Source organism: Rhincodon typus, chromosome 12 (assembly GCF_021869965.1).
Source record: "Rhincodon typus isolate 14 chromosome 12, sRhiTyp1.1, whole genome shotgun sequence".
Classification (NCBI taxonomy): domain Eukaryota; kingdom Metazoa; phylum Chordata; class Chondrichthyes; order Orectolobiformes; family Rhincodontidae; genus Rhincodon; species Rhincodon typus.
This window is the reverse complement of record NC_063343.1, coordinates 38,506,846-38,522,270: the sequence shown is the minus strand read 5'-3', so window position 1 is coordinate 38,522,270 and position 15,425 is coordinate 38,506,846. Positions and strand designations below refer to the sequence as shown.

Below are 15,425 nucleotides of genomic sequence, written 5' to 3'. Positions count from 1 at the left end.
TTTATTTGTAGGAACGTATTGGTCACATAGGGATGAAGTGATAGCATCTTGTAGAAAGGAAATAAATTAATTACCTCTAAAGAGCTGAGAAAAAGAAATGCTGAAATGCATACATGTGAGCCATTACAGACTTGTAATGAGGAAAACAAGAAAAGTGCTTTACTGGCCCAAAATGGGAAGTGCAAGTAATGATTAAGCCAAGGTTAAAGAATGCTAAAGTAAGCAAATTAAAGAGCTGCTTATACACATAATATTGCAGAAGGACCACGGATGAAGCTTGGAGTATATCTCTTCACTCTCACAGAAACTAATTAGCTTATTACCAAATACTATTCTAATTACTGGAAGTTGGACTAGCTGATATCATTGACCATCGGTGTGCTGTTAGAATGCCTGAAATCACACTTCAGTTATTACAGCATTCCAGACTTTGTGATAACGGCACTGGCCTTCAGTTCAGAAGTGAAGAATTCATAGATGATTGAGGAATCCAACACCATGCATCACCTCCACTCTAACCCTAGACATTTGGCAAAGGTTGAGGTGGCAGTGAAAATCACCAAGGGATCATGGAGAAATTGAACAAACCTAGCAGAGACTTTTATAAAGCAATTCTTCAGTAGAGAAATACATCTCCTGAAATATACCTAATTAAGTCATGGAAAGTAGTCCAGTCCAATGACCTATGTCACACCGCATCCAAATTACTCATCTAAGAGTAAGGAAACTATTGAATCCAGAAGTAGTAACAGGACTGAGTGCCTAAATCAAGGGGAATGCCAAAATTTGCTGTGGTAAAACTGTCAAATTATTGCCAAAACTGAACATTGGAGAGCTAGTCAGACTACAAATGTTCAATTTTCTCAATTAAAGTCAACCCACATGGCAACTTGGGACCTGTGAATAGCCATTGTCATCTTTATTGTATGCAGAGAGAGTGAATAATAAATGCCAGATGACACTGTGCATGTGTACCACTTAATGGCCTGTGTGTTTTAAGAGTTTTATATATATAATGCAAGTTCCATTACCAAACTGACGTATTAAAGAAGGATCAACTGGAAAATGACTGATAATTTTCTTGGTACAGAACACACTACTTGGCTTACTGTAGTTATGACTTCTACCTCAGCAGTCACTTGTTTTCACTTTATTTTGTAACAGTTTTTAAACACATTTCTTGATACAAGAGTTGATGGTAAAAGATAAATGGAGTCTGTACTTTCCTTCACAATCCACACATTAAATCATCCTTACTTTGATTTTCCAACTACTGCCCTCAAGTATTGGTGGGAAAGCCCCCAAAAATGTTAATGGACAGAGGAACCCTAGAATGGGTCACATTTTTATCTATTTCTACCTTACCACCTCACTTGTTTAGGCTTCACTTTCATCTTGAGAGCCTGATTTGAAAAGCAAGTGTTCCAGATAAATGGACTATGGAATATTTTAAGAGTCAGATGAAAATCTTACTCCATCACAACTGTGTCTGAAGGAATACAAATTCATTTCAACTAAGGAGATGTACGCAAGCTTGAGGAATAATCTTGAATAAGACCACAGAAGACTAATTTACTCACCAGGTGGACAGAGACATTCAGATGTAGCTTCTCTAACTGTTCTGATTTTTGCAACTCCATCAGTCAATTCCTATGAAAATAAGGTGACTTATCAATGATACAGTAAAATTCACTTTCACGTGATTATAAATTGTGATCTTCAGGTTGCGAACAAGTTCTGTTCTTGAAGCCACTCGCAAGGCAATTTGTACACAAGTTGGAACACAATGCAGGACATATAAAGTAGCCATTCACGTGTAGGATCTTAACTATTAATATTAGTACACCCTTGTATAGGATCACATTCTTAAGTGTGAGCTTTCCTAAGTTGGGTGTTTGTAAATCAGGGAGCCTCTGCATAATGATTAAACCACAGCTTCAAAATTAAATTTGAGATCTGACATTTTCTCACTAATTTTAACATACTGGACAGTACAAAGTTAGTTATGGCAATCGGTTCAAATTTCTTACACTATCACTTTTAATTTGGTACTTTTATTGTTCACACAACAGACACTTTTTTACATTCCTTTGCATTTCATTTATCCATCTTCATTCATTTTATCTACGATACAGCATTGCTTTAAAAAAAAAGGAATTATAAAGTTTCAAAACAATGTTCACTATTGCACTTTCAAGGGTTCAATGTGTAATGTTTCTTTTTGTCATCATTAAGTAACACCAATTGAGTAGTGTAGATTTGGTTTACTTGATAAACTCATACAGACTTATTAACAACATTCTATAAATTGTGACCTCTTGCCTTTATTATTTCTCATCATTCCCCAGAACGTCACTACATCCTGGTTTCCTAAATTTAGGCCAATCCTCTTCATTGTGCTAATATCATCTTTAATTAATAGAGCCATTCCTCCACCCTTTCCTAGTTTCCTATCCTTCCTAAATGTCACAAACTCTTAATATTCAGGTCCAAATCTAGGTCATCCTGCAGCCAAAATCTCAGTAATGGACACTAGATCTTAGTGCCTTACATTTTGTCCTTTCGTTATTTTCGTAAACTCTGGTCTTATCTGATAATTTGCACTTTGATCTGTATTCTTTGTCCCCTCCTATCACTGTTTGTTTGTCATATCCCACACTAATTCCTTCCTCTGTTCCCTTTTCCCCCTTTCATTAGTTAACTTTATTGAATCAATTATCGTTCTATTGAAGGTCATGGACTTGACGTACCGTAACTCAGAAAAGTAAGAGAAATTTAGTTTAATCCTAATTTCAACCAGATATTCTATATTTCATACCTTGCTGAAAACAGGTAACTTGCAAGGTAGAACTATAGTGATTTGTAGAGTTGAATTACTGTCAAGGTAGCATATTTATCAACTCAGTCTTTTCCTTTCCATTAAATGACCTAATAGATGTTTATAAAATCATGAGGGGCATGGATAGGGTAAATAGACAAGGTCTTTTCCCCAAGGTGGCCGAGGGTGGGGGTGGTGGGGAAGAGTCCAAAACTACAGGGCATAAGTTTAAGGTGAGAGGGGAAAGATTTAAAAGGGTCTTGAGGGGCAACTTTTTCACGCACAGGGTGGTGCATGTATGGAATGAGCTGCCAGAGGAAGTGGTGGAGGCTGGTACAATTAAAAGCATCTGGATGGGTATATGAATAGGAGAGGTTTAAGAGGGATAAGAGCCAAATGCTGGCAAATGGGGCTAGATTAATTTAGGATATCTGGTTGGCATGGATGAGATGGACGAAGGGTCTGTTTCTGTGCTGTACATCTCTGTGACTGTATGACTATGACTCTAAGAGTGATTGCAAAAGTCAAACATTATGTTGAAAAATACATGGTGCTTTGCTTTCCACATTGCTCAAAAATTAAATGCAGTTTTGTCCTCCCTTCTCTCCCTGCCTCTTGTTTATCTTAGAGGCACACAGGGAAACAGCACAGCCTCCTCTACTTTGTTATTATTCCACATATACTGGCAAATATTAGGCTGCATGACGAAGAACCACTACATATCATTTATTGTTTACATAAATGTTTTAACACAGAACTTAAACATTACTAAAAGGAGATTAGAAGTTGAAGCTTTTCATCTTCACTCATCAAAACTAGAACGTAAGGAACAGACTGGAATAAAAGACACCAGTTTATACAGGATAAGAAGAGGATGCTGATTGGTTGGGCCACTACTGGCATGGTGCTGCAGCAAGAACATGTAACCGTCATGTTAATTCTCTGACCAGGCTTGGAGATTTTGATTGGTCAGGGCATTGTCATGAGGGTGCAGCGATGTTTGGCTGTCTCTACGAGACCTGTTTATGAAAAAAGATGCACTGTATGTATAAATTGCTTATGTCTACATAACATAACATAGGGTCCTGAGTATTTATGTACGTAGCACACACAAATGCGTCACTCTGCCAGCTGATGATCTTAAATTGGTTTCTGGTGTAACTCCTAGCAGAGTCTGGATTATTATTTAATAAATGATTTCCAATAGCAGAATCACATTGAATGGTGGGTGTACTTTTCTGAGGCTTGCAAACATACAGCTGGTTGAACAGGACTGGCTTCCTGCCGCTATGAATGGTCAATGGGATGTATTGTTTGATATGGTCTGCCAGTTGTTGGGACATACGGCCTATATATGTGGCATCGCACCAGCACTGGAACTCATTTATCACATCATTCATTTGTGGTGTAGGAATAATGCCCTTTTAGCTTGATGCCAGCATCTTGTTAGTTAAGAAAACCACTTGCGGATTTACTTCATGACAGCATAATACGCAACTTTCACCGTTATTCAGATTTTTCAGACACCTTCTGCTTCCAGGATAACCTGTAAACTGGGCACCACTTGGGGCCAAAACAGTGGATTCAGGCCCTTTCATGACTTTTTGCAACATACAAGAGATGATTTTATCAGAGTACCATATCATGCAGGAAGGTTTTAATATACTGTATCTCAAGCCTACACTGAGCAGATGGTTAGGGCCCTATTCACAAGGTTGCCAAAAAGATTGACAGTCCTACATGTTATAAGATCTTATTGACAAATCCCGTGCAACTTAGCAGAAGATTGGGCTTCAGAAGTGAGGAAAGAACACTGGCAGCAGGAAAAAATAACTATCAAAAAATACATTTTTAACATGGAACTATTTCCATCAATAAACTGGCACTGCCATTGTCATACCTCTTCGGCAATATTAAAGGCTCCCATCAGCAAAAACCAAAGTGGCATACAGTCAAGTGACAGTATTCGCAACCATGATTTTGAACCCCATAAAGTCTTGTGGCCTCTTCTTAAACATGGGCAAGATTACCTCATATTCACTGCTGTTTACTGCTGCCCTCCCAGATGAATTGGTCGGCCTGGGTTTGAACAGGTAGTGAGAAAATATTTAACTTCACCATTATCTCACTGTCTCTACAGTGAGAACACATCTCCATTTTGTTTGGTGGAGGTATGAAAGTGTCTGGCTAATCATATTGTGGTGTAGGAATAATGCCCTTTCATCTTGATGCCAGCATCTTGTTAGCTAAGAAAACCACTCATGTGGTTTTTATCTCACAGATGGTGGCTATTAATTGTGAAAATACATATACGTATAAAGGAACAATAAAACTGAGTAGTCAAGAAGCTTTACCCATAGAGGAAGGCATCTTGGTTTACTGTCTCACTGGGTGGCTTGCATCCAACATGATACTACTGCTGGGACATATTAAGAACAGACCTAACAGTTCAAAACTGATTATCCATGGACCATCAGCTGCAGCAGAATTCCATTGCAATCCATGACCTCATTGTCCTTTAAATGTTGCTTACCTGACCATTACAATTAAAATTGAAAACTTATTTGTTTCAACAAAGAGTAAGCGAGCATTCAGAAGTACCATGCATACTTGAAAAGAACTTTGTCAAGCATATTAAACAGCAAAGCAGTATAGTACCGACAATGTTAAGAGATCCCATAAGCAAACAACCCTATCACATCAAGTTTTGGATAGTGCTGTTAGCTCAGTTTGCTGCATGGTGAATCTGTAATTTAGAGTGACACCAACAGCACAGGTTCAATGCCCACACCGCTGAGGCCACCGGAGTGTTCTTCCTTCTCAGCTTTGCCCCTCACTTGAGGTGAGGTGACCCTCAAGTTAAGCTCACAATCAGTCATCTCTCTCTGAGTGTGGCCCTATGGCAACTTCACCTTTCCCTTTTATAAAGGGGTATGAGAGTTGTATTACTTTATCCAGAAAAATAGAATCAGAGGACATGGTCTGCACTTGAAGGCTGATAAATCCAAAATTAATCTACATACATTTTTGATACATGAGTGAGTAGCCAATATATAGAACATACATGTTAAGAGTATTTCTTGTATTAATGCATTTGATTCCAGGTAGATTTTAAATAAATAATATATATATATAAAAACACACACACACACAAACACACAATTTGAAATCTGTCCTATGGTAAGTATATCATTATTGGGTGAAACAGGCAATGTTGGACTTATGGTACCCAAAACTTTCCATTACTGACCTTATTTTTAGGTCTGTTATAGGTTCATTGATTGTTATGATCAATCAACAGCTTTATCACGCTCGTATCATGGGACTACCAGAATAGTAGAAGGCAAAATAGACAGATGCTGTTCTTTTTTTCGAACAATTCCTACATTTCTGCAATATACCATGTCAGCCATTTTTACAATTACAATGTTTACATAATTGTTTGTTACTGTCCCCTTAAAATTAAGAGGATCAAGTCTACTGGCAGCTAGGCTGGATGTTTTCACTGTTAGAAATTAAAGGGGTCTGGCTGTTCTACTGTAAGTGAAAGGTGTTTACACTTGGAGACATTGGTAGCAGCCTGTGAGATAACGGTAGATAGAATGTCAGTCTTCAAAGTCCTGGAAAAGTATTGATAATGTTGGGTTTTAAACAGTAATATTTTAACCTGTCCATTTGCTTCCAAGATAAAACAGAGTTGGGATCTCAAGGATAGCTAATCAGTATTTGTACCTGGATACAAGGTTCACACTATTCATGCTGCCATGGAGATGAGATTGAGAGGGGCATGGGCCTAGCCCTGAAAATTTTCTGATAAGATTCTTCAATTAAGATTTAAGTAAGAGACAGCAGCTGTAGGTTGCAAAATACTATGGTTCATCAGGAATGCGGGGCTGGGAACTCAGGCCAAGGAAGTTCAATCCTCCAATAAATAATTACCCACTAGTGTGAACCCTCTGAAAATGTCACCAGTTCAGAGTTATAGTTGGAGATTTTGGGGAGTTCCAACTTTCTTACCTTAAAAGATATCCAGTAAAGGGGAAGTAAAACATGTTCTAACTCCTGGCTATAAAACTGAAGCTCCTCACACACCCACCCAAAACACCACTGCACTCCCACTCCAAAACTCACACTAACACCCTCCACAGATGCCTGATTCTCCTCTCCCACCCCATCACTCAACCTAAAGCCTCCCTCTTCCAGACTTGACCAGACTATTCATCTCTTCATTTCTCTCCCCCTCAGGACTTGGCCCAGACTCAATTCCCCTGGATCCAAGTATCTCCTACCCCCTCAGACTTAAACTCCTTATGACCAATAACTGCTGCCCCCACACCCCTCCACCAAACACTAACAAATTGAACCAACTCCTCCCCGAACTCCCAATTCCCAAGATGACTCCCCTCAACTTATCCTAAACACTTACCCACTTTTATCTGTCACCCTGCTCCCCACCCAGCTGGCACTCTACTTGCTCTCTTACTTACCCGACACATTTTATTTCAGCATCTATCAAACTGGATTTGAGATCTTTAATCTTGGAATGTAGCAGACGGTGTCAAAAATAAAAGGGGGGCATGGTTTCAACTTTGATCCACTCTCCTGCAGGCTATAAGGGTTCTTGGCTCAGACCAGACACCTACAGCTGAGAAGGCTTCTGGCCCAAATTCCACGCAAAATAAGTGTGTTTTTTTCCCATCCACCAAGGGGCAGAAATAGGTTTCCAACCATTTGAAATACCTGGACCATTGCTTTTAGTCTTTTGTTTCCATAAAAAATGTGAAATGTTGTCTCTTCAACTTTTTAGCTGGAAATTCAAATTTCTTTTTAAAGTAATTGGTCTACAGGGAGATGGAAACACTTTGCAATTCTTGAAATGATTTCTAACATATTAATCATTTCCGGCTCATTAACATTCAAATCCTTTGCATGTGCTGATGGCTGGGTAGATAATTAATTATAGTCCCTTTAGCGAAAATTTCTAGAAAATATTTGTTCGATATTTCAAACTTTTATTGTATCCTCTTCATTTTTGCAATAATTTATAACCTCAAGGCCTCGAACAAACTTAACAACTATTTTGTTTGTAAGCTAGTATTAAACTTTTTTATTCTTTTGCTCACCATCCTAATCACACTTATCTACTTCCATTTGCACCTCCTGTATTCCTTTTGACCATTTTAACAGATTCTTATAATTACTTCCTTTTCCATATTTGGTTTTAATTATTCTTTCCTTTTCGGTTGACACACTCATTCATTTTGGAGGCTGCGTGATTTTTTTTTCTCTCATATCTTACTACAGGCATAGATAGTCTCTCTTTTTCCACAGCAGTCTAAACTGTTGACTGCTTACTTGCAGGCATTTGGCACTATAACACCACTGGCTACATTATTTGATGCCAGTCTTTGTTGTAAAAAAAGGCACAATTTTAAAATTGTTTTAAATGTTTTTCAATTATAATGATTATGCTGTGGTTAAGAGCAGAAAAACCTTTGTGGCATGTCGATAATGATCTACACATTGTCCTTATACCTGTGGAGTGCTGTTATTACAACAGCATATAATGAAATGATTTCTGAGTGGAAGTGGTTCACATATTATTGTTAATATAGCAATTTAAATGAAACCTTGCACTCACATAGCAAAGTTTAAAACAGTTTAACATTCTCAGGTCTGAAAGCTGAATCAGGACTCAAGACATTAACATAGTTCTGCCTTAGGAATTTGACAATGTTTGAACTTCTGAGGTTTAGTCCATAATTATGTTCAGGAAAATAATCATCTGTTGCATGTTCAATTTTGCTAGTTAGAAACAGACCAGTTCCTACCATATCATTCCTATGTCAAGCTTTGTATTTCATTAAATACCTAACTGCTTCTATTGAATACATATGTCAATTAAAGTACATTGAGCGATTTTAGTGCATTTGGTTCCTAAATTTTTTTGTTTTATCAATAAAACTCTGTAGTAATTTCAACAATTTGTTTTAACTAAGGAAACATTTGAAATGAAGACTGACTGCCAGAAACTATGATAACATGAATTAACTGTTGTATTTTCTGAACAAAATTATTCTGATTACAGTCTTGTCATTTTACATATACTTGCCAATACTTGGGCACTACATTACATAAGGATTTACAATATAGACTATTCAGTCCAACAAACCTATGTCAATAATATGAGAGAAGATGCCTGTAGACCATGTTAATTAATTTCACCATGTCAGTGAAATAATTCTATAGACGCAGGTATCCCGTCAACAATTCACCCTTTATTTACTCGTGCATAGTATTTGACACTGGTCTGACTTCCTCAGAGCCAGCTCTCAAGTGAACAGAACCTACGAATTTCTGATGAAGGGCCTAGGCCCGAAACGTCAGCCTTTCTGCTCCTATGATGCTGCTTGGCCTGCTGTGTTCATCCAGCTCTGCACCTTGTTGTCTCAGAACCTACGACACTCCTGTTTATGTTTGTCAGCCAGGGCTCCCTGATTAGACCAGATTAGACCAGATTAATAGCCCCAATCAGGGAACTCATATTCTATGAGGCCCACCTGGCTGACCTCGTTATAATCACTACAGTCAGCATATTCTTCCATTCCTTTCTTCATCATGTACAAATTTAACTTCTCTTAAATGCATCTGTTCTCACCATTTCAATCATCCATAAAGTAGCAAGTTCCAGATTCTCTATAAGTAAAAGGTTTTGTTCTGAATTCCTTACTTTAATTATTAGTAGTTGTCTTACATTTATGGTCCCTAGTTTTGCCTCCTTGTAAGTGGAATAATCTTGGGGATGAAATTGATTTATGTCAGCAAATGAAACAAGCCAGCATATTTAATTTCAAATCAAGTAACATACGCAGTGAGACTGGAAAATACACAAGAACATACAGTTTGGGAGTAGGAGTAAGCCGTTTGGCACTTCAAGGTTGTTTCACCATTCAGTAAAATCAGGCTGTTTGTGGGCTCAACTCCACATTACAACAACTCCCAAATAATTCTTGATTCCATTGTTAGTCAAATATCTGACTACCTCTACCTTAAAAATATACAATGACTCTGTCTCTGCTACTGCTATTTGGGAAATGTTTCACAGGCTCGTGACATTCTGAGGGGACAAAAAAAAGTTTTCCGCTCTGTCTTAAAATTCACCCCAAATTTTTAAATTGTGTTGGCTAGTTCCAGTTTATCCCACTGGGGAATACATACATGTATTTATATTTATTAATAAGATTATTTCTCATTCTTGTAAACTCCACAAATATTGGCCCAAACTGTGCACCCTTTCCCCATAAACCCCCTTTCCCTTCCACATGCTCCTCCCATCCCAGGTATCAGTCAAGTGAATCCATCCAAATTACCTTTAACACGTTTGTAGACTTTTATTTCCAAAAAAGGACAGTAAAACTACATACAGCATTTCAAGTCCGATTTCACCAGTCTTCTGTACCACTGTAGCAAACCATCTCCACTTTTATATTTCTTTTCCATTTTAAAAAAATTATCCAAAAGGCCTGGGAACTACTGCTCTATGAACTTCAGTGCAAAGAAGATCAAGTGCCATTTACATTTCTGACGTTGACCAGAATCAGAGTCAAGTGTTGAATCAAGAGCTCCGACAGGTTCCATCTTTTCTGTTCATTCTGATATCATCCTTGTCAAACCTGTCCTTTGCCAGTGTAAACATTCTTTGATCATGACCTTCCAAACATATGACCTCTATCACCTGGAAGGACAAGAGCAGCCAGCATGTGGGAAAACCAAGTGGACAGCGAAGAAGGTTACCTCAGAGAACAACAGGACCTTGATTGTATGGGCAAATGGGCCAAGGAGTGGCAGATTGAGTTTAATTTAGATAAATGGAAGGTGCTGCATTTTGGTAGGGCAAATCACGGCAGAACTTCTTCATTTAATGTTAAGGTCTTGGGAGTGTTGCCGAACAAAGAGACCTTAGCGTGCAGGTTTACAATTCCTTTAAAATGGAGTTGTAGGTAGACACGGTAGTGAAGACGACGTTTGGTACGCTTGCCTTTATTGGTCAGTGCGTTGAGTATAGGAGTTGAGATGTCATGTTGCAGCTGTACAGGACATTGGTTAGTCCACTTTTGGAATACTGTGTTCAAGTCTGGTCTCCCTGCTATAGGAAGGATGTTGTGAAACTTGAAAAGGTTCAGAAAAGATTTACAAGGATGTTGCCAGGGTTGGAGGATTTGAGCTATAGGGAGAGGCTGAATAGGCTGTGGCTATTTTCACTGGAGCATCTAAGGTCGAGGAGTGATCTTATAAGAGGTTTTAGAAAATCATGAGGGGCATGGATGTGGTGAAAAGCCAAGGTCTTTTCCCCAGGGTAAGTGATTCAAAAACTAGATGACTTAGATTTAAAGGTGAGAGGGAAAAGATTTAAAAGGGACCTAAGGGGCAACTTTTTCACGCAGAAGGTGGTGTGTATATTGAAGGAAGTGCCAGAGGAGGTGGCAGAGACTGGTGTAATTACAACATTTAAAAGGCATCTGGATGAGTACATGAATAGGAAGGGTTGAGGGAAATTGAGCCAAATACTGGCAAATGGGACTAGATTAATTTAGAATCCGGTCAGCATGGACAGGTTTGACCAGAGGGTCTGTTTCCATGCTGTTCATCACCATGAACCTCTCTTTTCAAGTTCCCCTCGAAAGTACATGCCATCCTGACTTCAGAATATTCACCATACTTTCACTGTCACTTGATCAAAATCCTGAAATTCTGTCATTAACAGTACATTGGGTGTCTAACCAAAAATGAATTTAAGAATATTTTTCTTACATGTAAAGGGGAACTGGACAAAGTAACCCTACTGTGATTTAACCTCATTCCAATGCAGGTTTAACATAACTTTTTAAAAAATTTTATCCCTTGAGAAATTAGCAAAGTAACCACTGCTTTGTTATCCTGCATTCTTAATTTTATTGATTTGCTAATTTTACCCTTAAGTCATTTTGTTCTGTTAGCCCATTTAAATGGTAATTTTTTGAGGAGTTAGTGGCCTTTTTGCCCCCTCCAAACAAATGCAATAACATTTTCTACATTGAAATTGATTTGCCATTTACATGGCTATTTGGCAAGTTTGTTAATATTTTCAGGTATTTTGTCAGTCTTCCACAGTATTAATGGCACACCACAACGTAACTCATACTTCCAAAAAGTCCAATTCCCAAGTCTGAATTGTTTAAGGAAATGAAGAACAATTTTGGTCATTTGAAGTCCTGTGTAAGGCCACTTCCTGCCTTCCACAGGTCTGTTTTCTGCTTTGCTGCCAGTTTGCTATCCATTCTGCTGCTTGGCCCTGACCTCTACATGATTTGATCTTATACATGAATCAATTATGTGGCAACACAATTGGTACGGTGAACAAATAATCGTAAAACTAATAGTTTATTCTCATAAGATAGCAAACATTATGATAGCATGCTTCTCTAATTGCTGAAAATGCCAAGTATTCTCTACAAGATTCTTTGGGAAATACATACTCAAAATGTTAACATTTAATAGGATTGAAAAACATAAGTGTGTAAAACAAAGAATTAACATCATAGAAAAACTATGTTCTATTTATTTTCAGTATTCAGCAATACATTTTGTTTTAACAGATCTTATTGAGACAAGACAGTAACGTAGATTAGGTACAAATAAATCTAACAGCATTACATGGTTAACCAGGTTATCAAGCGATGGCAATTAGGTATAATAGTAACGACATACTCAAATGAAGCGTAAAATGGATTTTGTTTCATTGAAAGATAAGTGTACGCGTGACAGCAAGAATACATTTGAAAAAATCGTTACAGAAATCTGTTGTAAACTAAGTTTCAGTAAGTATATATATCTGCTATACTGTCACTCTCTATAGAATATAATTATTTACCTCTTGAAGTTCGTCGATTCTTTTCTGCAGTAAGGGCAGTAAATTTGCATCGTCCCATAAAATCTCCCGCACTGCTTGCAATGAAAAGCTTCCTTTTTGATTTTCCAACAGCTTTACTCTATCTTGCAACCTCGCAGTTTTAACATTTAGAAACAGGCAAAACACAACAGAAATGACTGATAACAGTAAGCTGACTACTGTTGTCAGTGTCCTTAAGCATAATGTAGGATTTGATGTTGGCATCATTTCTTTCTTACTTTTCCCAGCCTTAGGTGACTGATCATTCTTGCCCATCTTACAAAACTTGGCAACGCCAGTTGCAAAGGCGAATGTTTTATTAGCGTTAAAAAACCAACCAAAATTAAACAAATTTTGTTGAAAACAAAGCAATCCGGGATTGCAAAAAACCTGCAATCTCAAGTTTTTCACACACCGCGTAAATTCCTCACAGTTGCTTCCCTGTTCTATTTCGGCGTTGCTGTCGTTTATATTCTCCCCCGTTCATTAAATCCACTAATGCAGTATTTAAAACATAAAAAGTTTTGAATTGTGAATCAAGTCCCAACAATGAACGACATGCCTGTGATTAGCCAACGTTTAAAGTAAATGCTGCAATAGATTCCCCACCACTATTTCCCTCTTCCAGACCTTGGATATTTACTTATGCAAAGCCGACTGACGTGACCCCGCCCACGCTACACTAAACAGGAAACCACATGAAAACCACAATCATTATAAAAACGTCGAGCAACTTTAAAGAGACAATACAAAATAGAATATTCGGGACCCATTACGTACAACAAACAGCTGAGCCCAAAGTATCTTTAATTTTCTAACTAAAAACAATAATAAACGGTAATGCGTAATGATGAAAGATAGTGCCAGATCATCCATTTTTAAACATCACCAAATACATGACATCTCTCACATTGTGACGATAATTAAACTCACAATAAATAACTAAGGGAGCATGTGCTGCTCAGGCGTAGGCTTTGACTTGGGATACATCGAAATATTTATTTGTACCATTGCGAAGTCAGTAAGAAACACGGGAAAATACAACCTTGAAGGCTACCAAGAATAGCTGGCTCCAATAGCTGATATTCAATGTACATTTGATGATTTGGGTCTCCTGGTTATTTTGTTGTCTTTCTATCGCCCTCCGGCGGCCAGTTGGCGAGATTGAGGGTGGAGACCGACGTTTTGCCCTATTCTGCCTAAGTTGGAGACTTGGGAGGATCCAGACTTATTTAGCCCAGCAGTATCTCGGGAAAAGTTAAAGGAATTAAAACCTGCTCTAATTCCTGATTAACTATAAAATTGATACCACAGACGAAGGACGCATTTCCACCTTCTCACCCATTTACCTACTATCTAAAACCCACCCACCGACAACCTACCCGACCACTCATACAACCAACAAACAGCCTTACTACGTTACGCACTGGACGTTTTACCTCCAGGAAAAATAATAGTTATTGTATCTTTTAAGACGGCTTCTGCAAAGATTGGCTCCAGGGATTCCAGCAGAGCTTGCAGGACTGCATCTGTTGCGATGGATCCTGCACCAGAAATCCAGCCGGAATAAGAATCTTTGGAAGGTGTATGGTTAATGAGTAGCCTTTTTGTCTGATTAGGATCCACTAGGCACAATTCAGTAATGTGATGGAACATTCTTGACTTGCCTTGATTACGATGTTTCCAACAACACATGAGAGGCTCAAAACCATTCGGGAGATCATCCACCATTTTAAACATTTACTCCTTCCACCACCAACACAGTAACAGCAGTGTTTGCTAATGGTACAGCAGTGCACGACCAACACCTTCCACCTCTAGGTCAGAGACAATAAACATAGAGTATCACCTTGCCCTCTTACATCATTATAGTTCCGTCCCTGTCACTAGCTGCTGAGCACTTCCAGCATTTTCTGTTTCTTTTGCTCAACACCCGTTTTTTAAAGATTAATTCAGGAGATATTGGCATCACTGGCTAGGCCTGCATTCACTGCTCATCTATAAGTGGCTTTGTAATAGTGTAGCAAGCTGTCTTTTTAAACCACTGCACCCACCATGATATATAGGTACGTCCTACTGTTCCAAAAGGGATGGCTTTGGGTTCTAAGGGTATGAAATTACTTGATGCAGAATTCCCAACCCCTGATCTGCATTTTTAACCACAGTACATGTGGCTGGTCCAGTTAATAAAGACCTAAAGAACTGCAGATGCTGTAAATCAGGAACAAAAACAGAAGTTGCTGGAAAAGCTCAGTAGGTCTGGCAGCATCTATGAAGGAAAATCAGAGTTAATGTTTCAGGTCCAGTGACTCTCCCTCAGAACTGAGTTCACTGGACCTGAAACATTAACTCTGATTTTCCTTCACAAATGCTGCCGGACCTGCCGATCTTTTCCAGCAACTTCTGTTTTTTGGTCCAGTTAATTGTGTTACGTGCTTTAAAATACTGCAGTATTACTTATTGTAATATTAATTCACGTTTAAGCTCTAAATCACACTGGAAATTCTGGTGTTAACCCTCACAGTCAACAAAAATTACGCCCAAGCGAACTATTGCAAAGGCAACAAAGTGCAGGGCTGGATGAACACAGCAGGCCAAGCAGCATCATAGGAGCAGAAAGGCTGACGTTTCAGGCCTAGACCCTTCATCAGAAAAGGGGGAGGGGAAGGGGGTTCTGAA

The 15,425-nt window shown here is 38.5% G+C and overlaps 1 protein-coding gene across 5 annotated transcripts in view; it reads right to left on the bottom strand.

The window, feature by feature from the left end:
* Positions 1 to 14,082, bottom strand: part of LOC109925807 (collagen alpha-1(XXIII) chain-like) — a 170,124-nt gene extending 156,042 nt beyond the window's left edge. For all 5 annotated transcript variants that reach the window (XM_048603849.1, XM_048603854.1, XM_048603853.1 and 2 more), the window contains exons 1-2: positions 12,729 to 14,082; positions 1,581 to 1,650 (exon numbers count right to left, since the gene is read on the bottom strand). In XM_048603849.1, coding sequence (XP_048459806.1) covers positions 1,581 to 1,650; positions 12,729 to 13,022 — 364 coding nt within the window. In that variant the 5' untranslated portion in view covers positions 13,023 to 14,082. The remainder of the gene's footprint in view (positions 1 to 1,580; positions 1,651 to 12,728) is intronic.
* Positions 14,083 to 15,425: the final 1,343 nt, after the last annotated feature.